The 17430-nt window shown below is 52.7% G+C and overlaps 1 protein-coding gene across 1 annotated transcript; it reads left to right on the forward strand.

Annotated features, from left to right (window-relative positions):
• The first annotated feature begins 445 nt into the window (after window positions 1-445).
• TFF3 (trefoil factor 3) lies at window positions 446-3942 on the forward strand. The gene is made up of 4 exons (XM_025381035.1): window positions 446-696; window positions 2432-2581; window positions 3045-3145; window positions 3802-3942. Exons 1-4 carry the CDS (start codon window positions 468-470, stop codon window positions 3940-3942), a joined length of 621 nt encoding a protein of 206 aa, XP_025236820.1. The 5' UTR covers window positions 446-467.
• Window positions 3943-17430: the final 13488 nt, after the last annotated feature.

Consider the following 17430-nt stretch of genomic DNA (forward strand, 5'->3'; position numbering starts at 1 on the left):
ACGTGTGCCATGTTTTTATTAACATATTTTCAATCAATTCATTTCATCCACTTATTAAAATGTAGTTAATAATTTTTAGGGGAGAAAGCAAAAAAGAAAGACAAGAAATCTCTGTGTTTCAGGAGTTGTGAGAGAGCTGCAGGGTCCTGACTCACTCAGAGTGCCGTCTCCAAGGCTGATCTGGGATGGAGCAGGCTGGGGCTCTCTTGTCGTGGGACCAGGGGTGTTGTGAGGGCTCCTGGCTGGGAGGCTGAGATGGACACGGCGCCCTGGTCCTGCAGCCCCACGTGGCTCCCGCACCCTGCACCAGGCCAGGCTAGGAGGGTGATTAACACACGTCTGCTCCCCAGCAGAGGACCCATAACCAGAACTGGAATCCGCCCTCACCGCTTGCTGCCAAAACAGTGGAGGCTGAACTGACCTCTCCCCTTTGAGAGAGAAGAACTGTCTGGGAGCTTGACAAACACATGCAGGAGAGTCCAGGAGCAGCCAGAGCCAGGAGGGAGAGCCCTCCCCAAGCAAACAATGCAGAGCGGCTGTGCAAACACCGGGCCATAAATGAGGCCTCCTGGACCATGAAGTGTGTCCTGAGCTGCATCCCGGAGCCCACGGTAGTCATGGCGGCCAGAGCTCTCTGTGTGCTGGGGCTGGTCCTGGCCTTGGTGTCCTCCAGCTCTGCTGAGTACGTGGGCCTGTGTGAGTACTGCTCTGACTGCCCCGGTAGCAGGGTGGGCGGGAAGGGAAGGGATCCGGGATAAGGGGGGATTCTGCATTCATGTAATAATGGCCACCTGTCACATATACACTTTTTCCTGCGCTATCCTATGAAGTGGGTGTTTATTGTCCCCATTTCACAGACAAGGAAACCGAGGCTCAGAGAAAGTTAACAACTTATCTAAGGCAGCTCTGCCCAGTCTGTGTTGAAATCAGGCTTTGAGCCTAAGCCCATCCCCTATGACCCCGTAGCCAACTTTGCCGGAGATTTCTAAATTACAGTGTAGGTCTTTATGCATTGTTTTCACATTTACAAAGAAAAAGGAAAGATGCGGGAGAAAAACCCTGACTTCAGAATACTTTCAATACCTACCGGCACAAGGTTCATTTAGCCATTGCATAGCAACCCTGCGGCGGGGGCGTGGCTGCTCCATTAACCCAAGTTTGAAGGAATGAGGGTACGGCTTTTATCCGGGTGTCTTCTGAGCAGGGTCAAAGGTAGGGGTTCCTGAACTCGCAGCCCATTAGAATCACCTGGAGAGCTTTAAAAATCCTAATGCCTGGGGCACACCAGTTACCTCAGGGCATCTGCGGGTGAGAGCCAGGCCTCAGTTGTTTTCTTTCGAGACAGCCTCGCTTTGTTACTCAGGCTGGAGTGCAGTGGCACAATCTCGGCTCACTGCAACCTCCACCTCCCAGGTTCAAGCAATTCTTGTTCCTCGGCTTCAAGCAGCTGGGATTACAGGCGTGCACCACCAGGCCCAGCTAATTTTTTGTATCTTTAGTAGAGACGGAGTTTCGCTATGTTGGCCAAGCTGGTCTTAAACTCCTGGCCTCAAGTGATCCTCCTGCCTTGACCTCCCAAAGTGCTGGAATTAGAGGCATAAGCCACCACGCCCAGCCAATGTCAGTCATTTCTAAAGCTCTGCAGCTGATTCCAGTGTGAGTGAAATTTGGACGCGGTGAGGATAAGCAATTACAGACTGGGAGCAATAGAAGGGAATTTAAGAGACCACATGATTTCTATTTTCCTAAGGAAATACCCAGTTCATTAATGAAACGAGGTGAACTGCTGCTGTACACACAGACATAGAGGCTTCCCTGAAAAATGAAAATATTGGGGACTGAAGGATGTCCAGGGAGGGTGGGACATGCTCAACAATTCGGGGAAGGGAGATGCAGAAAAAAATGAAAAGCAGGCAGCATGCGTTGCAACGATCTCTATGGCATGTGTGTCTCCCATGGTGTTTTTCATTTAAAACAAAGGGGCAAGGTTTTGTTGGTCAAACAGTGAAGGGGAACTTTGTTTCCGGGTTCAGGGGACCCTGGATTCCCCAGGGGTTCCTGCCAGCTGGAAGGGACCCAGGTCCGTATGTGACTTCCTGAGAAGGTGATAAGAGCGTGCCAAGGAGAGAGACACTTAGGCAAATGGCCCGAGTCCCCAAGTTTAGCATTTAACAGACTGCTTCTCTTTAAATATTCACAGGGAAAGCCCATCTTCCTAAAGGCAAGGGTTTCAGCTGTGGTTGAACTCAGGCGGTGGGAGCGGGAGGATGCAAATATTCACAGGGAAAGCCCGTCTTCATTGGAGTGAGGGTTTCAGCAGTGGTTGAACTCGAGGTGGGAGCGGGGGGATGCAAGCTTGCAAAGTGAAGCAAACATACTCACCGCAGCCCAGTAAGGGCTCTGGAAGCTGACAGGGCTTTGTTTGGGACAGCTGCAAACCAGTGTGCCGTGCCGGCCAAGGACAGGGTGGACTGCGGCTACCCCGAGGTCACCCCCCAGCAGTGCAACAACCGGGGCTGCTGCTTTGACTCCAGCATCGTTGGAGTGCCTTGGTGCTTCAAACCCCTGCAGGAACAAGGAGGTAAGGCCTGAGTGACAGCATCGTGGTCTGGGCCTGGCCCCATAAGGCCGGGGGTCTCAGGGCCTCCCTGTCCTTTCTGAGCTGGAGATGGAGGCACGAGGTCCCTGGGAAGCCACACACACCTGCACCAAGGCCTCAGAGCAGAGGCTTCAAGCCCAGGGCAGCCATGGCCAGGGGCTGTCCTCTTTTGTCCCCTTTGTGTAAAACATAAAAGCAATCATTTCAAAAAGGTGTTCAAAATGATGGCGTTAGGTAGAGGAAACTAATTTAATAACTATTCTTGAGAGAAGTGGAAACACATAGGTGTGGAAAGCCAGGCTGACTTTCAGGCTGTTTTTGCAAACCGGTCCCCCACCAGAGTCTTGTCATTTGTGGCATCCCCTCCACAGATGGCAGGCAGCGCCAGCCCTGGGCATTGGGCCTCGGTGCCACACCCCACTTCCCCTACTCTGCCCTCCACAAGGGCCATCTCCTCTCCCTCTCTCTGCCATGGTGGAGGGCAGGTGCAGGGCAACCACCCTGGTGGTTCCCTCCCCAAAGGCGGAGAGCCTGCATGCTGTACAGGTAACAGATGGCCCTGCACACGGGTTTGCCGCCCTGGCTCCACCAGGCTCAGCTGCCCCACGTCGTGGGTGGGGCAATCGGCTATTAGCCATCTGCCGTGTCCAAGTGCCAGCTCAGCCCCCACGAAGGCCGCACCTGCGTGAGGTACCTTCCTGGAACCAGCATCCAGAGGGGCCTCTCTTGCCCTTTGTCCCAGGGTGAAACGCGGGAGGCTGAGTCCTGCTGGCACTGGCTGCCTGATCAATGATAGACCCCTGCCTTGCCCAGGGCCTCCCTCCACCCTCCCCAGCAAGTCCAGGGTGGGGGTGGGGGTCCAGAGAAGGCCAGGAGAGAGAGGGGTCTGTCGACTGTCCACTGCCGGACCTGTTCCTTCGGCTCCTCATCCTGGAACTACACTCTCCTCTGAGTGCTAGCCATGGCCCTGCCAAGGCCCATCTCACTTGTTATCTGCCTGACCCCTGGGTCCCACTATCTCGCTTAGCAACCCGAGGTGGGAATCTTGGCTATTCCCCCATGTGGTGGGGACTCAACACTCCCCGGTGACTCAGGGGAGGAGGCAGCACTAGGCACTGGCCTTGGAATCTGCCTTGACCTTGGGAAGCTGGGCAGCGTGGGTGGAGAGAGACTGCTCACACAGGCCTTTGCTCTGTTTGCAGAATGCTCGTTCTGAGGCACCTCCAGCTGCCCCCGGCCAGGGGATGCGAAGCTCCGAGCACCCTTGCCCGGCCGTGATTGCTGCCGAGCGCTGTTCATCCCAGCTTTTCTGTCCATTTGCTCCCGACAAGCGCTTCTGCTGAAAGTTCATGTCTGGAGCCTGATGTCTTAATGAATAAAGGTCCCACGATCCGCCCGAGGACAGTTCTTGGCGCCTGAGACTTCCCGCGGTTGTGCTTTATTTCTGCTGCGTCGTGGGAGACGGTGGGAGGGTGTCAGGGGAGGGTCTGCCCAGGCCTCAAGGGCAGGAACAGACTCCCTAAGGAGACACAGTGCATGCAAGGATATTCTGAATCCCAGACTGGCACCCACGTCACAGGAAAGCCTAGGAACACGTAGTGCCGCTTCCTCGGGAAAGCAGAAAAAATACATTTCAAGTAGAAGTTCTCAAAAATCACAAATGTCTTTCTTGGTGAAGACAGCAAGCCAATAAAATGATCTTCCAAAGTGGTCCTCTATTTCACACCCACTCTTGCTGCTGTTCGATACTCATACTGTTCCTGGGTTCTTGTTTCTTTGTCCAGTAAATTAAACTGGCACTCTTTTGTATTTGTTTGCTAATTAAGTTGAAACATCTGTGACACATTGGGTGGCCTTTTCTCTTTTTTTTAAAAAATGGATGCAGCTATAGGAATGAATGAGCTGGTGGCAGTGGGGATTCCATCTCATGTCCTCATGAAACCTTATCCACCTCTGGACCTGAGTGAGGTTCTCTCCCCACCGCACTGACCTGGGACATGGCAGCTCTCCACTCCCACCTAGACGGTTTTGGATGCACAAAGGCCCGTGAGTGCCTCTGGCTGGGCCTCCCGTGCTGCTCCCACTGCTGGAGCTCTCTTAGGGGCCAGATCCACAATTCCACTGCAGTGCGGTCACAGTGACGGGGTTCTTGTTCTGACCTATTTCTTCCCATTCGAAAAGAGACAACTGCTCCTTTAAAACAGCAGCCTTTGTTTTTCAGCTTGCACTTGGGGCCTGGTCCCTAGAGGTCACAATATCCCAAGAAGTGAGGTAGTACTGCCCTTGTCTTACAGATATGGAAAGAGATTTTCTTGAAGTAGCTTGTCCAAAAGTCCCTACGGAGACGGGACACTGTCAGGATATCCTGGTCTCTGATCTCTGAATCTGAAGCCCTGGGTGTCCCTTCCAATACCCCGAAGCATCAGCTGCCCTCCCTGCAGTGAAACTTCCAGGACTATCCCAGACCTCAGAACACACGCCAAGCGTGGCCTCCCCACTCCGGGGCTCTGCTACTGAGAGCTGCTCTGGCCTGGACGTCCTTCTGGGCGGGGCTCTGCGTCCCTCCCTCACAGACCATGCCCAGTCTTTGAGGGCTAGAGGGGATGGAAAGGCTGGCCCCAGGCCCCCTGGCCTCAGCCTCAGGCCACCTCGCTGCTGGCTGGATGACCAGCTCCGTTTTCCTCCTACCCTGCCTGGTGCCCTCTCCCCAGGGACAGGGCTCTGCTGCCTCCTTGCCCGGGACCTCACTCATGGGCACCACCCACCTGCATTTCCAAAGAATTTCTTGACTTGCCCCGCCTATCCGTTCCCGGCATTGCCTTCTGCAGTCAACACCTCCCACACTGCCGTACCCCCTCCCAGACTCCTTCCTGCTGTGCCCCTGAGAGGGAGGGTTCCCCAAAATCTGAGCCAGGTGGGACCCCTCCTTCACCCACCACAGAGCTGCTCCCTGTCTCCAGCCCGAGCCTGTGCCTTCCTCAGACAGGACAATGTTTCATGCACATTCTAGAAGCTTCACCATGACTCCTGCTGTCCTTGTGGGGGGGATCAAGGTCGCTTCCATCCAGTGAAACAGCATCAGATGGAGAGATCTGCTGGCAGGACAGAGAACCCCTATAATTCAGCTGTGCAGGGCAGGCTCCAGTGAGGAAAGGAAAGTGGCTGAGGAGGGCTGGGGTCCTGGAATGAGCTGGACTGGACCCCCGTCCTTCTCCGTCTCCGGGGTCCTGCCTCCGTCTGTCTCTGCCTCTTCCTCGCTTCGGCTTCGGTTGCTATGGGGACCTTGGAAGCTCCCTGCCTTCCTCGGGAGCCCCAGGCAGGGTCTGGGGGCTCTCAGAACCCTGGGTGGGGTTTGTGCCATGAGAAAGAGCGCACCGACCCTGACAGCACCCACCTGGGGGCTGTGACATTCTCATAAGAGATCACAGACACCAATGAGGGAGCGAGACCCAAAGCAGCCCACCCACCCCCCAGCCCGACAGCAGAACGGAAACCTGGTCCAAACACAAAGTGACTAAACAGCTCCCTCTGCTGACCGCTGGAGTCACTGCGGCTCGCCACCAATCACAGCTGTGCCCCGCCACTTCCAGATACAAATTAAGATACCCAGCCCCAGAACTACCCTGGGCTTCCTGTTGGTGAGGAGGATCTGGGCCCCAGGACACATGATCGAAGCCGAGGGTTCCCAGTGGAGGCTGCTGCCACGGGGATGTTTCGGAATCTGTGGGCATGTTCATGAATCATATGAACGGGGCGTTGAGTGAACACAGGCCAGACATGGCAGGAAACTGTGATGTCCCCAGGTGTCCTGAACAGACCACTGCCTCCACCCGATGGACGTCCTAGCGTCCTGTTGGACACTCATGGTGGCTGCAAACCTATTCATGACGATTGAAGCCCAGAGACTACTTCTGTGTTACATGTTAACACGGTTGTTTTGGTTGTTGGTTGTTGTTTCAAATGGCTTGAACATACCTGAATTTTCCAGGAGTGTATGTCATGTAAATCAAGAAAAGACTGCGTTTGTTTGGTTTGCAGCGTTAGCCGAGTCGTTCATTTCAAGCATGTCAGTGCTGGGGCTGCCTGTGTTCGTGGGTGGCCCATCCAGGGGAATTCAAGCCCTGGTCTCCTTCATCCTGTCCTCTGGTGTGGACATGGGGAGCACAATGCACTGAACAGGAGTGTACTGAACATTACTCTCCTTTTATTTCTTATATTTTTCATAGGGCCTCATGCATATTTAATTTCCATCACTGGACATCAGTTGACCACAGCTGTCCAGAGCCCTAGAGGCCTCAGTGCCACCTGCTGGGCCTTCCCACCTCCTGGTCTGGGCACATCTGAAACCGACATCTGTCAGCAGCCCAGGGTGAATTCAAATAATGAATTGTGACCCATAGGACCCAGGAACCATTTTTATGTCAAATACCTTCATCACTGACTTGGAAATGGTCCATGTTTCCAGAACCTTCCAGAATGAACACTTTGATTGCCAGAAGAAGCCAGAACATGACTGGGCTCCTTTGCTGCTGGCGTGTGCTGCTGGTGGAAAGGGGAGAGAAAAACTGGACTTCTCCCCACACAGCAGCCATGACACCCCTGATGGTTTTCCGTGGCATGCGCACACCTTCCCCCTCCTCTTGAGTTGGTGGTGAAGGGTGTGGCTGTGGCACTTTTCCACAGTTCCTCCAGAGTCTGCTGGAAAGTTCTACATTGTTCCATAATACATTAGATATTCACTTGTATTTATCACTGTATTCCAAGGATTCCTAAATTTCCAATGGTGAGGATTTTGACTTCAAGCAGAGACACCCATGCAGGCTTCCATAAGCAGCAGACCTACTGGGGAACCCCTTAGGGAGGAAGAACAGGCTGAGAAGTTGCCAGCCTTGATGTGGGTCTGATGCCTCCGAACTGAGTGGGGGAAGGACTGGGGAGGAAGTGCCTCCAGCAGGCTGATGGGGAGTCCCCAAAGCAGAGTGCCCCTCAAGGGACCCTGTGTCTGGTGGGAATGCCCTGGTTGGGAGCAGCCCCAGGCAAGTTGGCCTGGCATGGATGCCATGCCGGACGCGGGGCTCTCGGTGACCTGGGTCCCTGCAGCAGGTCCTCTCTGAGGGACAGCTGAGTGGTAGGCGCATCTCCAGGCGGCCAAGAAGCCTGCCTGCTCACTAGGTTTTTGCTCTGAGGCCCTGCAGTGCCCTGGGCTGTGACACAGCTGTGGAGGTTGGAAATTCTCCCCTCAGTCCTCCTTCGTGGGGGCTCGAGAGGCACGTCATGTATTGGAAAGAGTTAGAGACCCCCGGGGCCTCAAAGTTCCTATCAGCAAAATGGGACAATTGCAATGGCTGTATCGGAGGGTTGCCGATGGCTGCAGAAGGAAGGTGTAGGCTGAGAAAGCTCATTCCTGTGTGAGCTCAGAGCTGCACCACTTGGTTGGCCAGTTTTCTAGTGCATTTAGAGTTCATGCTCCCTTTCTTCCTTAGGTTCTATTATTTTGTTTTCAGCAACACTGAAGTGTTTTATGCTAAGCGAAAGAAGCCGATCACAAAAAGCCACATGTTGTGTGATTCCATTTATATGAAACGTGCAGAAGAGAGAAACCCACAGAGACAGACAGTGTTTCATAGTTGCTGGGTAGGGGTAGGGATGGGGAGTGGCGGCTCACAGGGAAGGGGTTTCCTTTTGGGGTGATGGAAACGATCTGGAGTGGCATATGGTACTGGCTGCACAATTCTGTGCAATATTAGATACTAAAAACAACCAAATCATACACTTTACTAAAACCCACTGAGATGTGTCCTTTACAAAAGTCAATTCTGTGGCAAGCGAATAATATCTCGATTAAGCGCACATCTATACATGTGCTGATACCTCTGCTGATTTGCCCATTTAGACAAGACCTGACTTTTTGCCCTGAGAATTGAGAGTTTATTTCCAAGGCCATACCGAGCACCTAGGTGTGGCTGGCACGTCTGATCTTCAATGGGTCCTGCCAGGTGGCTGCCAGGCGGCCTTGTTCCCTTCCAGGTGGCTCCCAGGCTCAAGGGTTCTCTCCACCATTCCAAGACCTCACTCAGGCACAGGAATCATTCGCTGCTTCTCGCCGTGCAGCTGTCTTTGCCCCTGTTGGCCTGAGCACTGCAGCCTTTCCCTCTTGGGTTTTGTGGGGTGCAGCCGACTCCCTCTGCTCCCTCATCCCACCGACCTGTCTCCCTGGCCTCTGTCCTCTGCAGGGGCAGGTGGGCAGGCCCCCTGGAGGAAGCCCCTGACACCCACATTCATTTATTCACTGCTCTGAGCCTCCCACCCTAGCCCCAGCCCTCACCAACCAGAGGAATTGTCTCAGTCCTGGGGTGTGGTGAGATCCCATTTCCCTCTGATTCCTACTCTCAACTATGGCAATCTGGCTATTTACAGATGGGGACATTAGGGAAAACGAGGTCCCAGAGCTCCCAAGGTCACAGAACTTATAGGTTGCCCGGCTGTGGTCCCTGTTGTGACCATCCGGCCCCCTGGTTGTGGCTTCATTAGTATCTGCAGAGCAGAGCAGCAGGAAGCACAGACCGACAGCTGCTTGCACTGGGGAAAGGGCAGAGAAGGGAAATACAATAGCGGGGCGGGCGCGAGGGTATCTGTTGGTTCTTCAGGAAGAGTGCCCTGCCACAGGTTTACCCACGTCTGACTTCACCATCTCTCTGTAAAATGAAGTTGTTAACAAGTGGCACCCACTGCAATGCCAGCCACAGTGGTGGTGGGGGAAGATCGGCCCCCTCATGCGGGGGTGCAGTCAATTTGGCTGGCAACAGTACTGTGGGCTCCTTGTCCAAGACGCTGCAGCCTTGGGAGGGTTCATGGCACCCCACGCACCTGACGTCCCCAAGAGTCATCTCTTTTTGTAAAACCCGGAGGCCCCAGGACTGGAGGCAGAATGTCGGTGCTGAGTGGGACGACCTGGGCACGGTGAGAGCGGGGGGTGCTCTGTGGGATTGCAGGCCCCACCATTTTCGCATTTTGGATATCCTTCTGCTTGGGTTTCCAGAAAGGCTTCTACAGCTTGAATGGTGGGTTGTAAGGATATAAATAGAAGGATGTTTTCCAAATGTTCAGATTTACGAAGGCATGGCCTTTTGCAGAAATAATCTCAGGGTCCTTTGGAGGACTCTGGCTGCATAGATTCTGCAGCGCTCGGATAACGATGGGCCAGGCACTGCGTGGATTCTGGAGCGCTCCCGGTGTGGGGTGCTGCTCCCTGCACAGGTTCTACAGCACTCTGACTAAGGGGTGCTGCACACTTCATGGATTCTGGAGCACTCCGACGAGGGGGTGCCGTGTGCTTCACGGAGTCTGGTGCGCTCTGGATGTGGGGTGATGCTCTCTGCATGGATTCTGGAGTGCTCCAATGACGGGGTGCCCCGCGGCTGCACAGATGCTGGAGCGCTGGGACAAGGGGATGCCGCGCAGCCTATAAGCAGGAGTGGGGAACAGTGCGCCTCTGGTCTGCAGCGCCTGCAGTGATTCCGAGCCAGGGAAGGAGAGCTGTATGGAGTGTGGGCGGTGCCCAGTCCTTTCCCAACAGTGGAGGGGATAGGTCAACAAATTGTTATCGGACACGGTGGCTGACGCCTGTAATCCCTGCACTTTGAGAGGCTGAGGCAGGCGGATCATGAGGTCAGGAGTTCGAGACCAGCCTGGCCAATATAATGAAACCCTGTCTCTACTGAAAATACAAAAGTTAGCTGAGAATGGTGGCACGCGCCTGTGGTCCCAGCTACTCAGGACGCCGAGGCAGAAGAATCTCTTGAACCCGGGAGGTGGAGGTTGTGGTAAGCCAAGATAACGCCACTGCACTCCAGCCTGGGCAACAGAGCGAGACTCCGTCCCAAAAGCAAAGCAAAACAAAACAAAAACTGTTATCTGGTTGTCAACTTGAGTGACCTCATGGGGTGGGTGGGGGCGAGGTTATTGTGCTTGGTGGATGGGTTTGGGGCATGGGATGGCATCTAGGGATGGAGAAACCAGGGCGGGAAGGAGGGGAGTGTGGGGGACCGTGAGTACAGAGGCAGCTGTTGTGTTCAGTGGATCACCGTGCAGGTGGGAGGGCAGCGTCTCCATGCCAGGTCACCAGGCAGCGACTTTTCACACTGTCTTGTTCCTACCCACACATGTACACTTTCCTCCTTGCCTTCAAGTGGGGCCCAGTAGGGCCATGTCCCAGGTGATGGTCCCCGATGACACCTGGACTCAGGCCCCAACCCTGACTCACAGGGGCCTTGACAGCATATGGACCTCAAGGCCGAGCCCTGGAGATGCTGGCACATCACCTGGATCGATGTGTCTGGGAGGAGAAGTTTCCACTGGTCACGAGGGTCAGACCTGCCACATCACTTCCTGTACCATGTGGATTCTCCTGTGCAGTCTTAATTCCTAAATGCCTCTCCCTGAGGAAGGGAGAGCCATGGAGTGGCCAGGAGCCCTGGCTCCCTAGCAGGATGGCCAGGGTCTCACTTCTGCGTGCCACTGTTCTTCATCTGTAACAGTGCAAACCTCTCACACCCACCGACCAGCTCTGTGGCTTTGGGAAGTTGTGTAATCTCCCTGAGCCTTGGTGTTTTTAACCTGAAAAATGGGGCCAGTTGTGGCTCTCCAGCACTGATGATGATGGTTTGATGAGATTGCACATGGAAAGGTAGGGGACAGTGCCACTACGTGGTGCTCCATGGAATCTGGAGCTGCAGGCATCCTTACTGTCACTCTTATTTGTCTTCCTCACTGGAATCCATCATGACACTGAAGAGAGAACTGCTTCATTGAGAGCAAGGGCGGGTAGGGGGAAAATGCTAGATGCTCTACCAGAACCGACTCCCCCAGCAGGTCTGAGAGCTGGGGCTGTTGAAAGCAAAAGGAAAGAGAACCAGAAATCTGAAAATAATGATGCTTTATTTGACTGACATCACATCATCATAAATGGCATCTAATTTCAGAAAACAAAGTTTAAGTCTGCAAAAAACGCATGTACAAATCTCAGGAGACAGGTCTACAGAAATAGACACGTGGCTCTTTGGTCTGTAAGGTGGAGTCAGGAAACTCACATTCTAGGGTCTGTCCAGGTTCAATGTTCCAGTGGTGTGAAACCACTAAGGAAACAGACACCCCAAAGAGCCGATGTTATTTTTGAATATATATATATATGTATACACATGTACATATGTAAATATGTTGCCTTCATCTGTAATAGTGCAAACCTCTCACAGCGTGCAAAGCAACAGTGTTTCCTACAGTCAAGTAACTAAATCAGTGTAAAGTTATCCACACAGCATTATAAAAACATTATATAATTACATAGCAGATATACAGATATATGCAGGCGTTTGCACGCTGATTAGAGTTACTTGCATTGACTTTTGCTTTAGAAGAAAAAACAAAGGAAAATCTTTAAATAGTTCTTCATCAAATAAAAGGTAACAATTCGTAACAGATTCAACTATGAACAGGTATTGCATCAATATGTCTACAAAGGAAAAATATACATATATAAAAACAAAGGCAAAGGGGTCAGCTACACGTATTAACTTACCAAACGTACATGTTCTATTGAAAAACTGATCCCCATTCACACCCTGCAGGTGGGAGGACAAGACTATAAAAATGGGAAGCCCCCAATGTGTGGGTGTGGTGGTCTATTTTATTATCAATTTGGATGATAGGAGGTTTTGCTACTGTTTTTAGTTGGCCAATGACATAATAGTGAGATATTGATTATTAAGCTTGGGAAGCTGGTAGGTCACGGAAAAGAGACTCCAAGATGCACAGTGACAGACATGTAAAAATGCAAAGGTGTAAAAATGAAAGCGCTGCCATGGTTACTATTACATTTTCAGACAAACCAAATTGTGTTACCACTCAGATTAGGTGGCATTCAGGGATCGCCAGGAGTCCATGAATATGGGGCTGTCAACCCTAAACCCACGTACTTCTTAACTTCCTAGCCTTCACTTTCAAGGCCAGATGCATTTCAACCCACAGGAGGGGGCACATTAGGGCCCCCTAAGAGGGGAGATTTTTTGGGTAACTTCCCCAGAAACGGACACGTCTGCTTCTGCCTCAGCTGCAGCACTCTCATTGGGCAAACTGTTTTCTAGAGGCTCGTAGGCAAGTGCAGTGAGCAGTGAGGAGTCAGCTTAATTCTGAGTGCCGGCACTCAGAGCTTCAGAAGCCTCCTTAAAGGGAGATTTGTCTGGGGGACTAGAGGACTGGCTCCCCACACAGGCCACCAGGGAGGGTCCTGCCTCACTGCACGGGGGCTCGCCAGCTAGGCCTCAGCATCTCTGCCCCACTCACCGGCCCTCAAGGTAATGGAACACATGAGTCAGAGGTAACAGTAGGTGGCTTACACGTTTCCAGAGATCGGATCTCGGAACCTTAAGGACCGTAAAATAAAAAGCATTTCTTACTGTGTGCAGTGTCAGGGCCATGTTTAAAGTCATGTGCAAAGTTTAGGCCAAAGGCACCCAAAGTGATCATCCAGATTCTCTCGTATGTTTGTTCAGTGCAGACACACAGAGGATGGTGGTGCTTTATTGGCAGAAAACAGCTGAATGTAATAATTTTGAGTTTTGCTACTTTTTAGGCTTGTGACTTGAGCTCATGCCTTTCCCGAGATCTCGGGGGCTAGAAGACTGTCCCCAAAACCATGAACCCCAGTGAAACAAACACATATGTGCCCGTGGCTGTGTTCTCATCCTGGACCTGAAAGGCCGGTGGCCATGGGAACGGCTTTCTGGAAAAGGGGAGGGGCTTGGGCAAGCTTAGCCCACAGCTGTAGAGGAGCCCTCAGCGTGTCCAGCATGCCCTCAAAATGCAGAGCGCTCCTCCAGCCGGCAGCCCCTGCCTGTTTGCGATGAATCAAGGTGCTTTTGTGCTTCTGTTCCTTTCTCTTCAGCTTTACAATGGTCATTCTACATGGAAAAGCCCTCAAATGGTGCCTCTATAAACAGTAACCCTTGCCAGGCTGGAATGTGGTAGCCAGTGGCATGGACCGTTTACTCCTTTTGATGCCAGGAGACTATTTCTGAGAACAGGGAAGCCTCAGGGTCCTAACCCCAGCCTCCGCTCCCATGTGTGACATTCACATCAACCCCAGGCAAAGCAGGGTGGGCCTCGGGCACACTGGGGCAGGCCACACATGTCTGTGTGAGGGGTGATTCCAGGTTGGCCTGTTCAGAGATAACACAAAAAACTGGGCTAAGGCTAAACCCTTCTGTTTCCTCAAGTATGGAAAAAGGAGACAGGCAGGATGTAGGATAGTTATTAGGAACTTTAGGCCAGCACAGCAGAAGGATGTGTGTGTGTGCCTGTCCCCACATTTCCTTCCTTGCCCAGGACACGTGGATTTTAAGGACAGCCTGAATTGAGCTTGTAAGTGAAAATTAGACTGTGCCATGGGGATGCAGGGTCTCCTATTTCTTCCCTGCTTCTGGTCCCAGGGAGGTTCCCCAAAAAGGTCAGCCCCACACGTGGACATCAGAAGCCCCTGTCTTTGCAGGGGGCGGCGATTATCTTGGAGGAATCTCCCCGATGGGACAGGCCAAGCACAGTGGCTCGGAAAGGACCGTGACTTTAATGTTACTGGGATCCAGGGCAGCCGGGCAGTCCAGAGAGACAGGGGTTACCGAAGGGGAAGCAAAGTGTGCATTGTGAGCTTATGTGCACGCCTGGGGCAGCCTCTGGTTGTGCTTGCCCGCCACGAGAGGAGTGCAGGGGCCGCTGTGGGTCGATTCTGCAACCTCACCCAGCCCAGCTCTCTACTCTGCATCCCAGAGGTGGGAGGGAAGATGGATCTGAAAGCCCAGTTCTAAGCCACCGCTGTCCCAGGAAGTCCTCACTCTGAGGGTCACTGCCTGGCCGGAGCTCGGGGAGCCATGGGCTAATGCAGCACATGACACCGAGCAACTTGTAGGCCCTGCTCACCTCAGCTTCGGGACCAAAACCTCCAGAGGGGCTGCTTTCCCCACTAGCAGCCGGCTCTACAGAGCTGAGCCTGGGAAATGGGTTTCCAGCAAAGCGGAGTAAGGAAGACGTGATGTCGCCCTGCTCGAGCTACCACCCCAGAGCCCGGGTTGAGGGAGCCCCTGCAAGGGTGGAGAGGACCAAAGGGAAAGTGTGGCCCAGAGCCCTCCTGCTAGCCCTGCCACGAGCCTCCTCCAGCCATACTTCGAGGTCATGGCCAATATCACGAGGCAGGAGGATATGGGTGAGGATTCTGGGAGAACAGGAAACACAAAACTTCAAGACAATTCAACATAAAATATGAACATCATTGAGAACAGGCTTATCTACAGCCAGGTCTTGGACCAGAACATAAGTGACAAATCGGTGCTCTTCCCAGAGGAACAAGTGCATTCCAGACACAGCCTAAGAATCCATCGACTTAGAAAAATGCAAGCCAATCACTTAAAGCATCTGACGCCGAACACAGGTAAAAAGTTTTATATAAAATATTTTATTAGAGTCTTTATTCCTGAAAAGTATCTAACTTTGTATTTATACACTCTGCGCCTCCCCCCGCCTGCCCGGTCGGGTTGTCTTGTCTGACGTTCGTCACGTTCTAATTCAGCTGGCATTTGACTAAAGCCTTAATGGGTGTGGACTACACTTTTCCCATCTGCACCACAGACCTGCAAGGAGAGAGGTTTTCTTTTCTTCTTGAAGTAAAGGCTGATTGAGGATTCAGAAGCTGGTATTCTATGGAGATGAGGGAAATATCGTAGAATAATACTATCAGACACACGCCTGCAGCCAAGTCTGCACACCTGCATGTATGTGTGCATGTGCGTGTGTGTGCATGTATGTGTGTGTGCATGTGTGCGCATGTGCTTGTATGTAGACACACACACCACACACACACACACACACACACACACACACACACACACACCAGCCCCTCTGGAGCCTGAGCTAGTCCACAGGACTGTTGCAATAGGAGGAGCAGGCAAGGGCGGAGGACAGCCCCTCTCCATGGAGAGGTACCTGTCACGGGCGCTGCGATGCAAGGCCACTGAAGGGCGTTAGGCTTGGGTTTCCCTCTCATCTCAGCCATCTGTTTGGTGACAGAAGGAATCACTGAACAATCAGCCACTAAGCTAGTATTGCACTTTATGCCTTACAAAGCATCTCAGATACATTCATACGCCATGAACAGGAGTCAGTAAACAAAACAGGGACTTCGGGGTCCAAACGGGCTGGAATCCCAACTCTGCTCCTTCCGCGTTCTGGGGCCTCGGGGACGTCACGGAGCCTCTCCCCGCCTCCGTGTTCCAGTCTGCACCATGAGCAGGGCTAAGCCAAGTGGCCACGCAGGTCCTCCCACCACACTGGAGGGCAAACCCACATTGGAGTCCCCTCTGTCTCACTCCCAGGGCCTGGGACAGGACCAGGCGAGAGGGGTGGGTCAGTAAGGGTTTGAGGAGTGGGCAGGGGACAGGGGATTCTGAGGGCATTCAGCCCAATGCCTGGAAACAGCCACGAGGAAAGGTGCTCGGTGCACCAGAGTCGTGCCTTCTCTTCTCATTGCAACAACCAAGCCCGGTTTCTGCCCCATGGGTGTGGTCTGTCCCTGATGTCGGGCTGGGGAAATGACTTTTTGTGGGTTTCTAAGATAAGTTTTCACCTCAAAGCTCCATGTCCTATTTTCTGGTCCTGAAGGCGCCTCCCCCAGGTGATGTAATCCAATTCTAGCATCGACTGTGTAACACTTTGCACAGTCACTCCCCTTCCCGGAGACAGCTTCCCACTTCACCCAAGCAGGGAGTTTCAGAGAATTCAATCTCCAGTGGATATTCAGCCAGAGGAGAAGAAAGAGAGGCACAAAATGACAAAACTTTTTGGATGGGGACAAAGGCAAAAGGCCCCAGCAGTTTCACCGAAACTTCCATTTTCACCTCTATTAACCACTGGGGCAGCTGCGAATCTTTTATCCAAGGTTTAATCCTTCCTTCTAATGGAAGAAACTCAATCAGAGATGAAAGGAATATCTGGGTCATTGCATTCAGGAATTACTGAAACAAATTAGACTTGGGGAGTTGGTCTGGGTTTAACGTTCACCATGTGAAAGACAGCACGTTGCCGTGCGCCTCTGAACCACAGCTAGTTAGAAAAGTAAATCAGTGAGTTGCTTGATGTTATCTTAGGTCATTGGAATAAGGCATTTTACCAAACTACCTTAACACAAAAAGCAGCGGGGAAATATCTGGAAAGCTAAACAATGCCATTTGAGTCAATGCTGCCAAAGGTCACGAGGAAGATGCCCAACCAGGGGCCCTTGCTGAACCTGGAAGAGGGAGGCCGGCTGCGCCTAGGACAGACACATCCTCTCCTCCTTGGCGGTAGGCTTTCCTCCAGTCTACAGGGGAGGGCTGAGCAAAGCCATCCTGGAGCATCAATGGCAGAATCCTCACCTACTCCAGTTCACCCTTCAAAAAATAAACCCACGTGATCTCACATATCCATTCCCTTCTTGCAGCCTAACAGCCCTCACGGTTCCCAAGCCCTTCCCCCTAGAAGTATCTCCATCAGACTCCTATGGGAGTCATTCCCTCAGAGGGCTTACGTGCTCTCCGAAACCAGATTTTAAATCTAGAGGCACCTCACTGTTTCCTCCTGAAACTGATGAGGTACAGCAAGCAGTCTCAGCAAAAGAGACCAAGCTGCTTCTGGGGCAGGGCTGTGGGTCCACGCAGTGCAGACACGCCCGTATTAGGGCCATGAACCCCCGACACTAATCCACAATGGGAAAGGCTCGCCTGGAGGGAACGGGCGTTTTCAACACTGACCTC

Source organism: Theropithecus gelada, chromosome 3, assembly GCF_003255815.1.
Source record: "Theropithecus gelada isolate Dixy chromosome 3, Tgel_1.0, whole genome shotgun sequence".
In the NCBI taxonomy this organism is placed as follows: Eukaryota; Metazoa; Chordata; class Mammalia; order Primates; family Cercopithecidae; genus Theropithecus; species Theropithecus gelada.